This window comes from Astatotilapia calliptera, chromosome 5 (genome assembly GCF_900246225.1).
Source record: "Astatotilapia calliptera chromosome 5, fAstCal1.2, whole genome shotgun sequence".
Lineage (NCBI taxonomy): Eukaryota > Metazoa > Chordata > Actinopteri > Cichliformes > Cichlidae > Astatotilapia > Astatotilapia calliptera.
Window position 1 is genome coordinate 628,510 of NC_039306.1, and position 18,571 is coordinate 647,080.

General features: G+C 43.6%; 1 protein-coding gene across 3 annotated transcripts; it reads right to left on the bottom strand.

The window, feature by feature from the left end:
- Positions 1-128: 128 nt before the first annotated feature.
- Positions 129-17,605, bottom strand: LOC113021793 (protein SSUH2 homolog). Of its 3 annotated transcripts, XM_026166534.1 has the most exons (12): positions 17,416-17,536; positions 7,135-7,230; positions 6,960-7,044; positions 6,707-6,836; positions 4,682-4,742; positions 3,969-4,093; positions 3,827-3,889; positions 3,469-3,548; positions 2,680-2,772; positions 2,489-2,594; positions 2,208-2,315; positions 129-2,108 (listed from the first exon to the last, which is right to left on the bottom strand). In XM_026166534.1, exons 1-12 carry the CDS (start codon positions 17,438-17,440, stop codon positions 1,974-1,976), a joined length of 1,107 nt encoding a protein of 368 aa, XP_026022319.1. In that variant the 5' UTR covers positions 17,441-17,536; the 3' UTR covers positions 129-1,973. The 3 variants fall into 3 exon arrangements, with proteins under 3 accessions (XP_026022319.1, XP_026022320.1, XP_026022321.1); XM_026166535.1 differs by lacking the exon at positions 2,680-2,772; XM_026166536.1 differs by lacking the exons at positions 129-2,108; positions 2,208-2,315 and adding an exon at positions 4,342-4,444 and having other exon boundaries at positions 2,571-2,772; positions 17,416-17,605.
- Positions 17,606-18,571: the final 966 nt, after the last annotated feature.

The window sequence follows — 18,571 nt, forward strand, 5'->3', positions numbered from 1 at the left end:
GTTCTTGAGCAGGAATCTGACTCTAAAAATATAAAATACCAAAACATTTATAAATAATTTCAATAAAACATGTTTTTGGATCCAAGCTGGTGGTTTTCTAGTTCAGGGACTGCACAGACACCACAGGGTAACGATAAAAACATTTTTATTTGTGTGATAACTTTACTGCAAACATCGGCAGGTGATTTATAGTTTGTAAAACAATAAAAGATATCAAAATGTTATTTTAGCTGTACACATGAGAGTCTGTAGGGATGTACAAATGTTAAATACAGCATGAGACATGTTTTCTGTGTCACTTCAGGAAAAATGTCCAAACACTGGACGGGTTTTACAGAAGCTGTAAGGGGAAAATGTACGAACAGTCCCTACTAATGACATCATTAGAAATGGACAAGCAGGTTCAAACTGCTTCAGACAGGAAGCTGCATTTTATCATCGCTGGCAGTAAACTGCTGCACTTAATCTTCCAGGAATTTGGCCTGGAGTTCATTTTCTGCCCCAAAGAAGATTCGTCTCTTCTTTTACATGTAGACTTAAAAAAAACAACAACTTTAAGGCAACAGCCGTACGACACACGGGTCGCCTGCTCGACCCGCTGAACCTGCACCGAATCACCTTACAGCTCCAGAAAAATCCTCAACCAGATTAAATTCAATGATGTTTATCCATCAAGCAAAACTTTACACTTTACTATTGAAGTCCATCATTCATATTTATATAACAGCGATTCCATCCCTGTAATTATTCGCCTAACAAGACCTGGACCGTTGGATGGATGATTGGACAGGCTGAAGAAAGGAGGCAGGAAGACCCTGAACCTGAACCGAGCTCAGCTAAAAGACTGAAAACACTCAAAACACCAATAAAGAGACTTAAAGTAGAAGCTAAAAATTACAACAAAGACAAAAAAATGATGACAAATATGGAAAAATCCAAAGAAAAAAATATGAAAATAACGAGAAACTGAATAAACGTGACTAAATATTTCAACAAGGGTATTGATAATGACAAAAACATAAAAAAAAGATGACCACACACAAAAAAACAGACTGAAATCACAAAGAGACAAAAATATGCAAAAAAAACCATCAGAGAAACCAAAACCAATCACAGAGAGACTGAGAGCGAGACACCAAAATGAAACGTCCAGAAAGGTTAAAAATCTTTGGTCATTCGTGTTCTGTGATGTTCTGGGCGGTGCTCCTTCTAACAATGACTTTCAGTATTGATTATTCTGCCAGTTATTTTCTCACTTAATCACTTTTCTTTAAAAACATCACTCAATGAGAATTACCAAGAAAAGATCTCGAGTCGAACCTGACGCTGTAAGTGCACTCGTACTAACAGTAACGAGAGTAACAGTGTGGCAACGAGTCTGACTGCATCTGAGACCAAAAGCAGCAACTTCAGGTGTTTAAAGCAGTAAAATGAGGTTCGTGCAGAAAATAAGAGAATAAACCCTGAGCGTGACTGCAGGACGTCTGAAGACTGAACATATAAACAACTAAACTCCAGGTTGTGATCTGACCTGATGATGTACTGAACAAAAGCATTTAGCACTGAATGCCACAAAGAAAGCACCAGCAGCAACAGGAAATAACCAGGTTGGTAAACAGGAAGTAGATGTTAGGGCACACACACACACACACACACAGTGGGTGGATTATAGCAGATTAGAGAAAGAGGTATAATTCATACTGATTCATGGTTAAAATAACTAACATGCATAACAAAGTTTATCTGCGGATATATGGAAACTTTTCTAGTGAAAATCCATCAACATGTTTAACTGAACCGACACCTGCGACGGCTTTGGGGCCACTTATCTTAAAAGTTTGGCTCCCTGTGATTTGGAGGTGAATCCTGTCAAAAATAAGCTGAGCTTTGATCATAAACAGAGATTCTTAAGTAAACATACAAAACAAAAATGGTTATATGGGTCGTGGGATTAAATATCGATACCGTGCTGCCTACAGGATGGAACATGCAGAGGGATATTTGGAGGTAAACACTTTGTTCTCCCGCCCGTAGACGAAGAAGCTGTAGTCTTTCCCGCTGTAGGTGTAATAGGCATGAGTGAGGGGCACCAGCTCGATGCTCTGACGCTGAGGAGGGAGATCGGACGCTCAGAGTCGACACAGAGCAACAAACCTCAAAGAAGGTGTCTGAGATCGGCCGAGAGGGCCGCGTGCGCGTATCTGTACCTGCTGCAGGATGCGGCTGGTGGCGGTGAAGCGCTCGAGGTGTTCGTTAATCAGTTTTGTTGAAACCTCACAGATCTCCTGATCCGGGAAACCCTGGATAGGATACACCTGGCAGCAGCAGGAAGTCTGTATTATTATAAATGCATTCATATAGTTCATATTCATCCACACGCTGACCAAACATCCAGGTGTGTGGTTGCACTCTCTCCCACAGCAGGACAGAGGAAGCAGCCGGTGTGGATCCAACACACAAATGAAAGAAAGAAAAATAAATGTGTTACCAGCAAACTCTCATCGACGAAGAAAGCGTCTCCCGACACCTTCTCGAACTTCCTGTCAGGAAAGTCGGGCTGGCGGTCGGGAATGAACTCACTGACGTTGTTCTTCCTACACATTTAAAAAATAAACACAAACGGCTGAAGCAGTGATGTCATACGGAGGGCCGTGGGAACATTTTGAGTGATTTTGATACCACGTCACTGTGAGCTGGATGAAATGCAGCAGGTTTTGGCCGCCGAGACAAACGGAGCAGGTCTTGTAGCCGTGGCTGTGGCAGCTCAAACACCTTCAGGAGCGAGAGACCGACAGCAGAGTCAGAGACAGCGTGAAAAACAAAGAGAGCAGAGCTGCAACGGCTGCCTGCAGGCTCCGTGCAGCTCCATCTGTGTGCTCTCCCTGCTCCCCATTCATCATGTCAACTTCATTTAGGGAGGACGATGAAATCACAGGGAGGTCAGACTGTTTGGGTTTGGCCAAAAATCTGTGAACAGGCTTGTTGCATGATCAAGCACCAGGAGGTTCTCCTTCAGACGCCTCGAGATGGTGGACTTTCTTTGGTCCTGTATCCTGCAGGCTCATCCACGGATGCTGCATCGTAGCCACAAACATGACCCTCACCATCCCTTCCCCTCTCTCTCTCAGTTTGTGTCAAAGGCACAGTACACCCTCGGGGAGGCGTGGCCTCCAACGGCCTCTTGACTGCCACACCTCCCATGTATGTTACAGTTATCCCTCCACTGGAGTCCTCAGTTCCTGCTGGACATCTTTCTGTATCAACACTCACTTCCTGCCTGCTCTTCATCATCATCACGTCTCCCCTCAGTCCAGGGAAAGCAGCTCAGACTTTTACAGGTTGACACGAAATCGTGCCTCCGATAAGCAGAGACGTGTGTCGCAGCACAAAGTGCTTTTGTTAGCTGTCCCTGATCATCTGCACATTTTAGTGAGAAAGAGGCAGAAAAGCAGCAGACTGGGCTCTCACCTCTTTCGACCTCTGCCATGACAGGAAGTGCAGTGCTTGTTCCTGATACGACCGCGGCCGTGGCAGAACGTGCAGCGCTTCTGCAGAACGAGAAGAACAGATTAAAAAGATTCATATTCACTGCAAACTATGTTTGATCATTTTAAACTATGATGGATGTGTCTGAACATTCAGAGTTTCTGTTTTATCTTAAGCAGAGATGAACAAACAGAAAATAAGTGAGATAAAAATCAACAACCAGCAGATATTTTTCATGTGTCATAATTCGCAGTTAAAGCTGGAAGCGAATCGTGAACGTTCTCCCATTTCTACTTGTTCTGTTAATTTAATAAAATATGAAACGCTTTAAAAGCCGGACCTGGCCTCGGCCGAAGCAGGCGGTGCAGCGAGTTCTCCCGCAGCCTTTGCACTTGTGACACACCTGGAACACAAATTTGTGTTACTGTGATAAAACAGCAGCTCAGGAAGCTGAAAAAAGACTAAGAGGCGCAGAGCCGCACCTTCACGAACGACGAGTGCGGCACTCGGATCTTCTCCACCTTGTCGGTGTATCTCTGAGGCAGCGACACCGGGATGTCCCACGGCGCGGGGCTCATACCGTACTGAGGACCGTCCACCGTCTGACCTGTTTCACACCAGGACAACATAACTGATGAAGAGTTATCCCGCCTCGTGTGACCGACCGCTCCTCACCCTCAGCCGATTGATCCTGTGTCACCACATTTCTCCACTTTAGATTTTAATCATCAAGTTTGAGCTTTTCTGATGTGTTTTCCCCCCGAATCAATACTTCTGACAGATACAACAGGAGGTGAAACAACAAGATGAAATGATAACAAACTGAAAGTTTTCAGGTTTCTGCTGCTTTCCCACCTCGAGAACTTTTCCCAGGAACTAAGAACCGTTAGAGGAACTCTGTCTGCTTCCAGCACAGGAATCAGGATCGGGAAATTACTCCACCACCTTAAAAAAATCCCTGCATGTAAGAGGAACTGCCTTTAAACAGGAAGAACAGGAACTATAAAGAAACGTGGATTAGGTGAGTAGTCAGCTGCTGCATTACCACCACCTACTGGACTCCAGCAGTTAGTTATACAGCCAGCAGTCGCAGGGTTTCTGCATTTCGCTGGTCTCTTGCCTTTGTATCGTGACAGACGTGGATCTAATCCTGTTGTTCATGCAGGAAACACATCATGTGAGGAATTGTTTTTACCGTTGTAGGGCTCAAACTGCCAGGCGCTGGCTCTGGTCTCGGTGTAGGTCTCCAGTCGATACTGCAGAAAGAAAAGGAGGCAGACTGGAAACACTGGCAGCACTTTGGATTCAAAACCAAGTAAACTGGGTTTTAAAGAGAAACTTAAAAAGCTTTAAAATCATGTTTGCTGTGAGCTGTTAAAGCTGCCGTGGATCCTGGACAAGCTTTGCTTCCTTACATCAAACTCCGTTAAAGTTGAACAGCACCGACTCATTTAACATGGAGCTTTGGTGTTGTTCTTTATTTCCTGTTTCAGAGGCGGACGTTCAATGATCAAAGTTTCTGATAATGAGGCTGGTTTCTGTGCAGGCACTCTCTGTGAGCCAAAAGCTCAGAGCCAGGAGTTTTTTCTACCCCTGGCTCTGTATGATGTCATCCTAATATGGTCATGTTATCTTAGGTGTACAGCTCCAACCACCTGCTGTTTAAACCTTCTGTTTATGGCAGCCAGCCAATCAGGAGGAGTTGTCTTAAACAGGGAGGAGCTAAAGCAGCTTGTTTCACACAGAAGAGGACCTCAGGGTTCATGCAAAGCTGCTCTAAGCTGAGCAAATAATAAAAACATGAACCTGGAACTGAGCAGAATAGCTCCTCTTTAACTTCCTAGGACCTGGCGTCCACATTATGTGGACATCACATTTTGGGTTGTTTAGACCAAAATATTCAGTTTTGCTCTACAAGGGCCTGATGTGCACTTACGAGGATGTTGTACTGTCACTGTTCTATTGAAATTTAAAGCGAATGTCCTCATATGTGGATCCCATTTTTCTCAGAAACAAAAATCAGGTAAAAAAAATAAATCACGTAATTCTTTGCTTTTACATTCATCAGGTTCCAATCAGCCCAAAGAACAAAGCGAAATTAAAAGTGCCATGAAAGAGTTCAGGTCTCAGGAGATTAAACAGAAATGCATTAGGACAGCCATCCCCAACCACCGGGCCACAGGCCGGTACCGAGCTGTGAGAGATAACGTTAACTCGGTTTCCCTGGGTCTTTCCCCGTGTTGTAGTTGTGCCTGAAAGAAATGTTTAAGGGGCAGAGAGGCAGACGTTACTCTCAGTGTTGTTGGTGCATTTCAGGAGGACGCTGCTAATAAAGTTACACAATTACACAGTGAACTCATGTTTATTGTTATATTTACAAAATGCCACAGTTTTTGTCTCGGTCCTATCATTTTATTTTGTTGTATTTATCCGCAAAACCTTAAAGGCCGGTCCATGTCTGACATTAAATCGGTCCGTGGGGACCACTGCATTAGGATACTCTCCCACTATGACAGCTGAGATAACTTCCAGTCGCCCCCAGCAACCATGGATGCATGCATGGATGGATGGATGGATGGATGGATGGATGGATGGATGGATGGATGGGTGGATGGATGGATGGATGGATGGATGGATGGATGGATGCATGGATGGATGCATGGATGGGTGGGTGGATGTTACACCTGAGGTCTAAAATTGTCAAGTAGCTCTTTTACAGAAAAGTTGAGAGCCATCTTCACCACCATGTCTTAAGTATATTAAATGTTTATTATGTTATTTTATGATCATTTTTATTGCATTACTGGCAGACGCTCTTGTATTATTTACACTTATTAGATTTCTACACTCCTCCACCCTTATACTGATATCTAATTACTGAAACACGTGTGGGAGGGGGCACTTAAACTGCTAATTCCAGGAGGTTAACACACGCCATCAGTCACATCTGAACTCTGTTTTTGCTCTGTTGTTCAATTTAATTGAGTCTTATTTCTAAAGCTCCACATCCCAACACAAATCAAAGCCAGACTTTGTTATTCCCCCTTGTTATCAGATGTACCATTTTCATTTCTCTATGGTCAATGATTCATTCTTAAAGGCATCGTTGTTGTTAAACTGTTTTAATGAGTGAAGTTAAAATCATTAGCAGTTTTCTTGCAGATGTCATGTTGGTGTGAGTTAGTTTTGGGAAACATAAAGCCACAGGTATGAGACCTACCCTGTACACTGTGATGGGCTGCAGATCTTTGAAGGTGAGGTTCCTGGCAGGTTTGGAGCTGTAATTCCATTTGGATTCCACAAATTTGAGCAGAGCATCTCTGGCTACATCCTCTGACACCGAAGGGACCCTGGAGAAAAATATCTTTCATCCCACCGGGCCTTCATTTGTTTGTCGAGCGACTATTTTGGCTGAGATAAAGCAAAGAATCATCTGCAAAGCCTTTAATAAAAAGATGACCTGCAGGAGTTACCTGACGTCGGGCACTGATGTGCTTCTGTTTTGTTCAGGTTGGGGATTGTAGGCAGGGGGCGGTGGGTACAGCGGGTTATCGTCATCTGGACAAACGCATGAACAGAAACACAAAAACAAAGGCAATGAAGGTGGTGTTGGTGTACAGAAACCTCAGAGTAGAACAGAAGGCTCACCTCCTCCTTTGAGGCCCTGATATCCATGAATATCATCCAGCCAGCCAGGAGGTGGCGCTGATGGTCCCTCCTCTGGTATGTTTGGATCGAATATACCTGAAAAGATGGGAAGAAAAGATTGTTTCTGTGGTAAAGTCACAGTTTGAGTAGAAATCATGGAAAAATCAGGTCTGAAAAGTGTCATAAACCTGCATTTTTTTTTATTTTTATTTTAATTTATTTTTTTTTTTTTCCTGTCCCGTTTGGCTCTTTTGCATCAGAATTGTTGTCTAAAGGCAAAGAAAGATGCCCAACGGATTTACTTTACCAAATTGACCATCCCAGCCTTGCCGTAATGGTCCATTTGATTCACCTTTTATTGTTTATTTTATTTTCACTTGCTGAATACGGGACAGACTTGACTGGAGGAAAGAAGGGGAGAAAGAAAGAGGGAAAGAGAAACAGCTGAGAAGAGGGACGGGGGAGAAGGGCAAAAGACAAAAACCAACAGAACGGGCAGAGAAAAAAAAAAGCATATATCAATCACCTGGATCACCTGCTGAGAAAGAAAAAAGAAAGCAAGCAGAAGAGAACAAGAGTAATAGAATAAACAACATCACAATGATATATGGGAATATGACAGTAAATACTAAATGTTAAACATTATTGTGCAGCACATAAGATCAACAGAACACAGTGTGCTTTGAGGTAGGAGCCAAAAAGGGTGTAGTTTGTGGGTGTGATCACCCGTGTGTACACCTGTGAGCATGGACGCGCTTGTTTTTTGTTTTTTTAAAAGGTTCCTTCATGTAATAATCTGCTAGAGGGTGTGGGGGGGCCACAGCCCCGTCCTCCAGGGCATGAAGCAGGTATGGAGGAGATCAAAACTCCAGACATCCAGAGGCCCCCAGAACACAACAGACCAAGGAAGACCAACAGAGGGGCAGCCGCACCACTGTCCCAGAAAGAGCTGAGGAGAGTCCCAGATGAGGGCTCACTCAGCAGCCGCGGAGCAGAAGCCAGGGGGGGGTGCAGTGACGCACCCGTGAGCTCCGCCGTCAGCCAGCTGTGCCTGAGTGACCGAGCCCCAGGCCGAGAGGCCGGGGGCACCCCACCTCCGAAGTGGCCCGAGCGAGCCCCAGGCTCCAGGCCCCGATAAGCGGCCGCCAAGGAGTGAGCCGGTGTGTACCTGGACGCCCATCCCCGGACACAAAGAACCACCAACGCACCGATGTCTGAGGGGGTCCGCCACTGGCAGGGGAAGTGGTGGTGGGGGGAGATAGGCCTCCAAACCTTGGAGGGCCTGAGATGTCCCCAGAGAGGTGGCGCCTGACACCCAACCTGACATATAGACACAGACATACAGGCACACACATATACAAACATCCATTCCCCCCCTCATGCTCTCATATGCACTCACTCCACACTCAACCAACGTGGAGACAGACATAAAGAGACGCTGTACACACGATCACACTCCCCAAGCGTACTCTACAAACCGGGTCTAGGTGCCCCCGCCCCTGCATTTTTTCTAATGGCCAGCAGGGGGCGACTCCTCTGTTGCCATTTTGATACCACATGATATGTCGCATGCCCCACAACGTCAGAGCATGCTCTTAATGAGACGATGGATGGTGTCCTTGCACACCACAAGTGCCAGAAGAGTTCTGTTTCTACTGTGTTCTACTGTTCTCTAGCATGGGACTGATGGTATCAAGTGTTTATTCACCAGGAGCTGCCTGCAGCATTGTTGGTCACAAGCAGGAAGCCAGGACCCAGTGCAGCAGCGTGGCCTCGTACAGTGGCCTGTACGAGGCCTGGCCTGTAGACGTCCCTCCATGGATATGCTAACCACCAAACCGCTCGTGCTGAGCGATGTTACAGGCAGCATAACATTCTCCACGGCTTCTCTAAAGCATTTCACGTCTGTCACCTGTGCTCTGGGTGAAGCTGCTCTCATCTCTGAGAAGCACAGTGGCAGACCTGCTAATTCTGGTATTCTATGGCAAAGGCCATTGGGCTCCACAGTGGTGGGCAGCGAGCACAGGGCCTGCTAGAGGACATGAGGCCCTCATGAAGGCTGTTACTGATTCACCCCAGCAGCCTGCTGCAGGTCGTTTTATAGCTCTTGCAGTGTTCATCCTGCTGATGGGTTGAAGGCCTTCTACAACCCCGCCCAGCTCTCCCAGAGTTACTGCCTGTCTCCTGAAAGTCCCGTGGTGGTGATGTTTGAGTTGGGAGGTTTTATGCCAGACATAAATTCTGGTGCCAGTTTACTTCTCTGCTTTGGTGTCTTCAGGTTCTTGATAATTGTGCTCTAACCTGATTAGTCTCACCTGTGTTGTTCTAGTCACACCTGTTTCCAAGCAGTCAGTGAGTTCCTCAAGTGTACGTAGATCGTCAGGGATTGTTTCGGTACACTTCTATTTAAGCCTTTAGAGTTTGCTTCACTGACTGATCACCTGTTAATGATCTAAGCCTGTTTTTGGATTAAAGCTCTGGACTGTGGAGCGCTCGAGTAAAAATAAGCAACATGCTGCGAGGGAGTGGCCAGTGTTTCTGTCCGCGTGGCAGGAAAGGAGGATGCATTCTTTAGCAGAGGCTGTCAGGAAACTGGTCCAGCCTCAGGAAACAGCTCACACGAGCATTATTAAATATCACTATAAATATTTACACACCAACTCATTATTCCACTGCCAGTACATCAGATGGATGCACTTCTACGGTTTTACAGCATGAGTGTGCACACTGGTGCACTTCTGTCTTTGCAGTCACATTCCTGTTAGAGGCCAGTCTATCACAAACAATTAAAACATTAGAGCGATGCAGTGTTGGGGGAGATTGGCTTCAGGTACCAGTGAGACAGGAAATACTATTCAGAAAGTTCTCTTTGTGAAAGTTCAGGATAAAGAAAGGCTTAAAAATCCTTCACGGAAGTTTATAAGATGGGGTTTCATAATTGTGGGAGCTTAGACCAGCTCCCAACAAATGTGATGGTAAAATCCTCCACAGAACTCCAGCAGACATCTCAATGATACAGGCTGGACTGACCGGCTCCACCAAATCAGATTAAAGATCAATCAGTGTCTGAACTGTTTCAAAGACACGAGGATGGAGGCGCACACCTCCTGAGCTGTCTGTTTAAAGCAGTGTCACTTACATCATTTATTACAGTCTGCTGCTGCTTTTAAAATAGATTTTAATTGAAATAGAAAATAAATGTCATAATTCAGATTTTTGTATTGCTCACACCCACAAATGATCCCAGAAAGTTTATTCTGTTCATCTGTTCGTAGAGCCATCGGTGGGAGAACGTGACGAAACGGTCCTGCTAATACATTAAAACTCAAATTTCAGCTGACAGGAAGGAGGACAAAGGCAACGAGGAAGCACAACGTGGAAAACTAATTATTGGGAATATTCCTTCCTTCCCCAAAACATATTGTGAAGTTAGAATAGTCAATAACACAGCAACTCCTCGTGGTCCTTTTCCCTGAGGAAACGTACAGAACTTACAAGCTGAGCTCTGTATTATGAAGTGCTACCAAAAACAGAAGAAAATGTAGAAACAGCTACAAAATCTGTGACTCTGCAGTGATGCTGCAGCTTCACAGAGCAGGTCAGTGAGCCTGCAAAGGCTTTGTGTTGGAGGGCTTCAGTTTAAATCCAGTGAATCTGGAAACGTTTAACAGACTGGGATAATGGGGAAACTGGACACAGGTGTGAAATTGAATAATTGAATAATCAGGCCCCATCTTATCTTAATGACCTTGTAGTACCATATCACCCTATCAGAGCACTTGGCTCTCGCTCTGCAGGCCTACTTGTTGTTCCTAGAGTATTTAAAAGTAGAATGGGAGGCAGAGCCTTCAGTTTTCAGGCCCCTCTTCTGTGGAACCAGCTTCCAGTTTGGATTCAGGAGACAGACACTATCTCTACTTTCAAGATTAGGCTTCAAACTTTCCTTTTTGCTAAAGCATATAGTTAGGGCTGGACCAGGTGACCCTGAATCCTCCCTTACCCATATGGAAAAGATATATTTATAAATCTTATAAAGTTTGTATCTGTCTTGTGTGAAACTTGTATGAAAAGCATACAAGAGTGAAAACAGATATAAGATCCCTTGAAAAATTATATAATGAAACTTGTATGTTTTGGATACTTACTAAAACAATGTATGAAAGTAATGAGAAAGTGGCCACTTTCATGAGTAAATCATGTAAGTTTTTACAATTTCTTTTCCATATGGGTAGTTATGCTGCAATAGACGTAGGCTGGATTCCCATGATGCACTGGGTGTTTCTTCTTCACTCCTTTTTTCACTCTGTATGTAATCATTAGTTATTATTACTCTCTGGCTCTCTTCCTGTCTGAACCTTGTGTTCAGACTGCTGCCTGCATCTGTCTCATGTGTAGTCGTGATTTTTCTCACTATAGAAATCGAATTGTACCAAAAACATCTGAATAACAGAGTTTAGCTGCTTCGGCCCATGAAACGACTGAAACGACTGAGACGCAGCTGTGCCATTTCAACACACAGCTGTGCACATCAGCATTATCTAACAGAAACAAAGTGGCTGATGGGAATAAGTCTCCCTCCTACAGTTTAAGCAAGTTAGGACAAACTAGCAGCTTCACTATGAACACCATCTGAACACAGCCTGGTTTGCTAATCTTTTCCTGGCTTTGAACGGATCACTTTAATTTCTGTCAACACACCGACTCGGGACATCTAGTGATTCCCTTCAGTGTTTGTCTTCACTCTACACAGTTCCTCAGTATCAGTAACCTAAACAGTGCATAAAGCCTCAGGTAGAATCAACTCTGATTCAAAAACAGGTCTCTCTGAATAAACCGTCTCATTTGAACTCAGCACAGAAAACTCTGATTTATTCTCATCAGAAATACATTTGTGCCCTTATTACTGACCTGACAGCTGTGACTATTAAACAGATTCATGCACATTAGGATATGTGAACTGCACGCTCAGCTAAATGACGCCGCAAAATTAAGGCTCTCGGGCTAAATTTGGCCCACTTTATATTCTTAATTATGGCCACAGCTGTTGACTGTACAGTCACACATGCTGTGTGCAAGATATGGAGCCACAGACGAGCACAGAGATGTGGAAGCGTCACAGCAGCACATCTCAGCTCAAAGTGATGGTTTCACTCTTACAGGTGAACCACACGATCACAGAGCTCTTCCTTCTCCTGTCTAAATGTTTTAAAGTCTATCAAACCTTTTAGTCGACTGATTAAGGACTCATGTTGTACATGACACAACTTCATGACACATGCAAAGTTCATTAAATAATGCAGATCAGTAAACTATGAATGTGAATTCTCAGTTTTCTATTGATGGGGGCAGGGATAGCTCAGCAGGTAGAGCGGTCACCCCATGATCAGGAGGTCGGGGGTTTGAATCCCTACACACTGCTCCCCGCTGCGCCTTAGTGGCTGCCCACTGCTTCACTGAGTGAATGGGTCATATGCAGAGAGAGTAATTTTCCCACGGGGAAAATTAATTCAAAAATTCAAAAATTCAAAAATCTCATCAATTAAAGTTGATCTACAGAGAATTACATTTTTATAGGACAACAATAAATCAGCAGAGATATAAACACAGACAAATCTATAAACACGGAGCCAATTAAACATCTGTTTTTCAGATTTACTGTTCACAGCTAAAGTTAGTTTTTATGTCCACGCTGGTATTTGGTAGTATAATAACCAATAATAACCCCCATGAGAAGCACAAATAGCATATTTTTACACAATAGATGCGATTAAACCACTTCCACGGCACCGTGCAGCCATTTAACATGTGCGTCACGATGTCGCCCGACACAAACACTTTGTCAGCAACCCAACAGCTCTGAGTGTTTTTCACGAGCCGGGTTTGCTTCCAGATAAAAATACAGAGGCAGCGAGCTCGTGGCGAGCGGTACACAATACCTCTGGCTGAGGGATAAAAATATCAGCGAGAAGGTGTTTCCCGCCACGAAAAGATCTGGGCTGAGATGGTCTCAGTGTGTGAGAACGCTCTCAGGGAGGGAGGATGGAGGGAGGGTGATGGAGGCAGGAGAGAGAAAAATAAAAATAGAGTCAGAGAGGGGGAGAAGGAATGTGAAAACAAAGCCAACTTATTACTGAGGCTTTAGCTGGACAATGCATCCAAAGCCCCTTCGTCTCCTTTTCTTTCTCTGAAGCTCAGTTTCTAAAAGTCTGCTTTAACTCCAGATCATTTAATTTAATAGACAAATTTACTGTTGACTGGAGCTGCGATGGTTCCTCAGTTAGACCCTTAAAACAGAATTCATTAGCAGCATTTAAATAAATCATTCATTAAGCTCCTCTGATTTTCCCTACTGTCTGTCGTATACGGTTTAAACTGTTACAATGTTGCAGGCCTAAATAATGAGCTCTGGTAATGAACTCTTCAGAGGCGATAAATGCTTTACGCTCCACTTCCAAACGCTCCCAGTGTGACATCGTCCGTCAAAGACACACAGCTGGTCTCAGGGCGACGTTTAACAAACAGTCAATCTGTCTTTGGTGCAGAAACACACACAGAACCAAAAGTAAAGTTACTACATGCTTTATTTGGTGTTTTAATGATCATTTAAATGATCTGAAGCTCGTGTTTATCTTCAGCTATGTGAATACCACACTGCGCGTGCTCACCAGTTCGGCTTGGTTCATTAAAATTTGTTTAGGTTCGTAAATCTGATAAAGTGAAACTGGTTTTGGCAGACAGATGAACTCACTCAGAGTGAGATAAACACCGAGACGTAATCACTGCGCGTCTCGTGACACGGCGCCGCTCAGCGTGGCCTCCTCACACCATCCGACACCTCCCACACACAGATTGAAAGGCTCCATTATTACAGCTCGTTTAATGATGCCTGACCAAGGCTGTGACCAAAACCTTTTGCCTGGTCATATTTTACATGTTGTCACATTGAAGTAGCAGAATGTTAGCCAAACTAGAGACGCAAAACAAGCTTCAAAAACTTGGACGTTTTCTCCAGTTAAATGCCAAAAGCATTCAGTTACTATACTGGCTGTGCAACCTATGCCTTGTTGCCAGACTCCTGGGTAGGTAGGACGTCTTGATAACTGCAGGTCAATAAGCAGCAATAGAGACCATCTGCAACCATCTAACAAGAAAAAACACGTACTCCCCATCCGACTGAAAGTGGTTGCTGGAGGTTGACGTCGGTCACTGTGAAGTACACTGATAAAAAATCACTCGCATCCACTAAGAGACCAGTCAGTGCAAGGGAGGGTTCACCTTCAAAATAAAAGTTTGCCTTTCAAAGCATGTTGGCTACAGCAGCGGTCCCCAACCCCCGGGCCTCGGACCGGTACAGGTCCGTGAGGCGTTTGGTACCGGGCCGCGAGAGTTGAGGCTCAGGTGTGAAATGTATGGTTTTCAGGGTTTTTATCAGTTTTCAGCGTTATTTTGTTATCGTTTTTATCGTTAACTCGGTTTTCGTGGGTCTTTTCACGTGTGTTATGAATAAATCTTATTTTTTTCGGTACCGGTACTAGTTTTATTTTGTTGTATTTATCCGCAACACCTTAAAGGCCGGTCCGTGGAAATATTATCGGGCATAAACCGGTCCGTGGCGCAAAAAAGGTTGGAGACCGCTGGGCTACAGCACAGATGAAAAACCTTTATTTTGAAGGCTCACGTCAGGCTTTTACTATGGCTTGACTAGTAGTTATAACAAGGAGACCAGTTGGGGTCTACACCTCATCACGCCCACCCCTGCTATACATCAAGCTGCAGTCAACAGAAGGTTTCCCCTCATGCTGACCCTACCTTTCTGCTCAGCAACATCAGGTGTGGTGAACAGGTGTGTGCAACCATATTTATCATCTAAAACACACCCATGAGTCACGCCTCAAAACCATGCACCAATACAGAGTGTGCATCTAAACCAGGGGTCCCCGATCCCAGTCCACGAGGGCCGGTGCCCCTGCAGGTTTTAGATCTCACCCTGGGTCAGCACACCTGAATCACATGAGTGATTAGTTCATTACCAGGCCTCTGGAGAACTTCAAGACATGTTAAGAAGGTAATTTATCCATTGAAATCAGCTGTGGTGGAACAAGGACACATCTAAAACCTGCAGGGACACCGGCCCTCGTGGACCCCTGATCTAAACCAACCCTTGTAATCCAAAAACAAGAAAAACTCATATGGCTCCTACAGCTGTGTTGGGCCAACTGGTTACTAAGTATAGTAACTGATGAAGTACAGGTTATATAAATGGGATAACATTCTTCATAACGTACCGTAAACTTCTATCCAGATCAGTAGGAAAGTAATAAAAAAGATTCATTAGCATGAAAAACGGTGATAATTCATATGTAAAGAATGTGTGAGGACAATGTCAAAGCTCATGGCATCACATCCAATATGGCAGACAGGAATGTCCAAACCAAAGAGTCGCCCCCTGCTGGCCATTAGAGAGAAGGCAGGTCCCCGTGACCTTTGCTGCAGTCGTTGGTAGTCACGTAGGAGCAAGAAAAACAACACTTTTTCGATGGTTATAATAATGACAGATCTTTCTTTGTTTTTATGACCATCCTTACATGATTTTTAATTTTAAACCCTTTGATGAAAAGCAGTTTAGTTTCCTAATTTCCTGCATTTACTACATTTATTTTTGTATTTTAGAACTTTCACTTTTGATACTTTGTGTCTTTTTTAACAGTGTTATCATGGATGTATGGTTATGACCACGGGCCCTATACATATGATAACAGTGTCATACTCGTGCAAATAGTTTGATGGCACAACAACATGCGCCAGTAACATTTTATAGCTGCGACACACAGCAACATCAACATCTAATCCAAAACCTAATCTAAAGGTCCATGTGGTAATCTGACACAACCTGAAGTAATTAAAAATTAAAATATGACCATATTTATTTTTATTTATTTAATTCTTTAATTTGCCTGACTCCATCTGTCAGCCTGTCCATCATCACTGCGAACAAGAAGGGGCTCAGATCCTGATGTAATCCCAGACACCAAAACATCACAGGTTCACAGTGATGAGCGTTCTGAAACAGAAGTGGTGCTCCCACTGCTTTATGTATTCCAAGGAAGAGGGAGGAAGTTACAAACTGATCATACCACGCTGTTTTGTGCCCTTGGCGTTATCAGCACCTGTAAAGGGAGTTGTCTTCTCCAACTGGAGGCTGAAGTTCATCTAGTTTTAGAACCGTCCACAGAACAGTCTATTACCGTGTCACAACATATTCTAATCTAAAGCACTTAAATACTTTAAATTAGAATAACAGAAACTTTCTGTTTCTGCCCTCTCTCCTACATCTCCATACCTCTGCAGGTATGTTGTATGGACCAACCACCCTTCCACTCTTCTTTTTCTTCATAGCTGCCCTCACTTCCTCCTTATTAATTCAGAGTTTTACTAACACTTCCAAATTTACTATCTTCCCTCCTGATTTTCTTCAACACGCTCAGTCTGTTATCACCCTCACCTGCTGCACATCCTTTCAAGCTCAATCATCTATCGAGCCAATAGATACGAGTCATTTATGGGAGGTTATGGGCTGTCCTTGGGCAGCATTGGACTGTCCGCATCCGTCATTGATGGAGGTGGTGTCAGAAATATGTGCTGCTTGAGCTGCTGATGGACCATCAGTCAGCTGGAGTGAAGCTGGTTGTTCAAACCAAAGCCGCTGTCAGCCATCCTGCTGTGTGTTCTTTTTATCTGAGATCTTTCTTCTCCCGTTGCTGGTTAACTCCACTGTCTCTCACTTCCCTGTTCTGCCCACTTATCAGCCAATCAGCACACAGTGTCATCCATGTCGAGCACCATGTGGTTGGGATTTTGGAGTACAGTAGGGGCGCACCTCTCTACAGACGGACACCAACGCTGCAGCAGAAAGGAAGCCTCTGGCTTTTCCACCTCTCTCCTCCCCAACACTCCCAGTGCTCCTGTTTACTTTTTTCCTGTCCCAGTAAAACTTTTACACGAATCAGACACGATGCATTGTTTTGTTTTGTAATTTGTTTCCTACTTTTATCGCGATAATACTGTAAGATTTGGATTATCGTGAGTTGTCCAAGTACATCTTCAAACCCTGATAATGAGCAGACTGGTGAGTGTGTGTAGTGTGCAGAGGTCCGGGTAATCATGAGCGTTTTGAGCTCTCAGCCTGCAGACGCTCCTGACAACTTTAAAGACCACAAAGAGCTGAAGAGGAGCAGAGCGCTGGAACAAAAGCAGCTCTCTGCTCCCTTTGAACATGCTCACCCACATCTTCTTCTTTCTCGTCCATTCCTCCGCTGCTCACGGTCGTTAAACGTGAATGAAGCGCCTAACAACAAGTCGCGCGCGGTCACGGTAACAATATACCACAACTTCCGGTTACAGTTTTCAAAGAGAAAAGCTTCTGTGTGGGATACAGTGTGTCACGTTTCCTGTGAGGTGTGCGCTCAGTGTGTGAACTACAGCCGGATTTATTAGAGGTGTTTCTTTTCATAATTTCAGTGTTTTTTATTCTGTTTTGACTTTTCTTTAAAGTCGGTTTAGTTTCAGTTAAATTTCATTGTTTCAGTTTAGTTTTTATTGTCTGAACTGTTTAGTTTTAGTTCCGTTTTATTGGCTCCAGTGTCACTTTTAAACTTTGTGGGTTTTATTGTATGGAGAGCATACGTCACAAAATCGTTTTTGGTTATAAAAATGTTTTCCACATCTATCTTTATTTATCTAGTTAGTTTTTTAATAATAGTGATCTGCTGTTTTATATAAAGGCATGAATAACAACACCAGTCAAATCTGTTGAAAATGCTTAAAGTGTTTGATGACTTTGCTCCAAAGGTCTCAAAAAGCCTTTTTAAAGTTCCTTTTCTCATTTTCTACTAAAACTCTGGTCCATCGCGTTCCTGTTGGTTTTACTTCTGTGAGCTTCCGGTCCAGTCTTGGCTGCTCAGGTCTCACTTTACGCTGTCATTTTGTAAACAGGGTGGCCGCGCCCACCAATGATATGCAAACCATTCAGAAATAAATAAATAAAATAGAATAAAAGAGTTTTCCAGAGTTTTCCAACTAGATTATACTTTTTTTGTTGAACTGCACGACATTTTACAGGGATATGAATATGTAGTTTTTACCACATTAAAAACTAAAGTTCAAGTTTTACTTTATTAATTAATACATTTTGAGCCCATGTTTATAAAGCGCTCTAAAATACTGTATATGCAGTATATATGATATAATATTTAATGTGTTTATTATCTTATTATTATTATCAGCTTATTATCATCTGCTGTTTAAACTTTACTAAATCTGACGCTCTGAGATTAAATTAATGAAAATAAGTGAGAAAAATATGAGTACAGTACAATTCTATAACCTATGTTTCTCCTTTTTTGTTTTTTGTTTTTTGTTTTTTTAGCACTGAACTACA

What these genes read in the sequence shown, in the direction of transcription:
- LOC113021793 (XM_026166534.1), bottom strand. Translation starts at nt 17,440, where the DNA reads ATGGACGAGAAAGAAGAAGATGTGG. An exon ending in CGAGAAAGAAGAAGATGTGG is followed by an intron (nt 7,231 to 17,415) that starts GTGAGCATGTTC and finishes CCATCTTTTCAG; the next exon opens with GTATATTCGATCCAAACATA. An exon ending in GCAGTTTGAGCCCTACAACG is followed by an intron (nt 4,094 to 4,681) that starts GTAAAAACAATT and finishes GGTGTGAAACAG; the next exon opens with GTCAGACGGTGGACGGTCCT.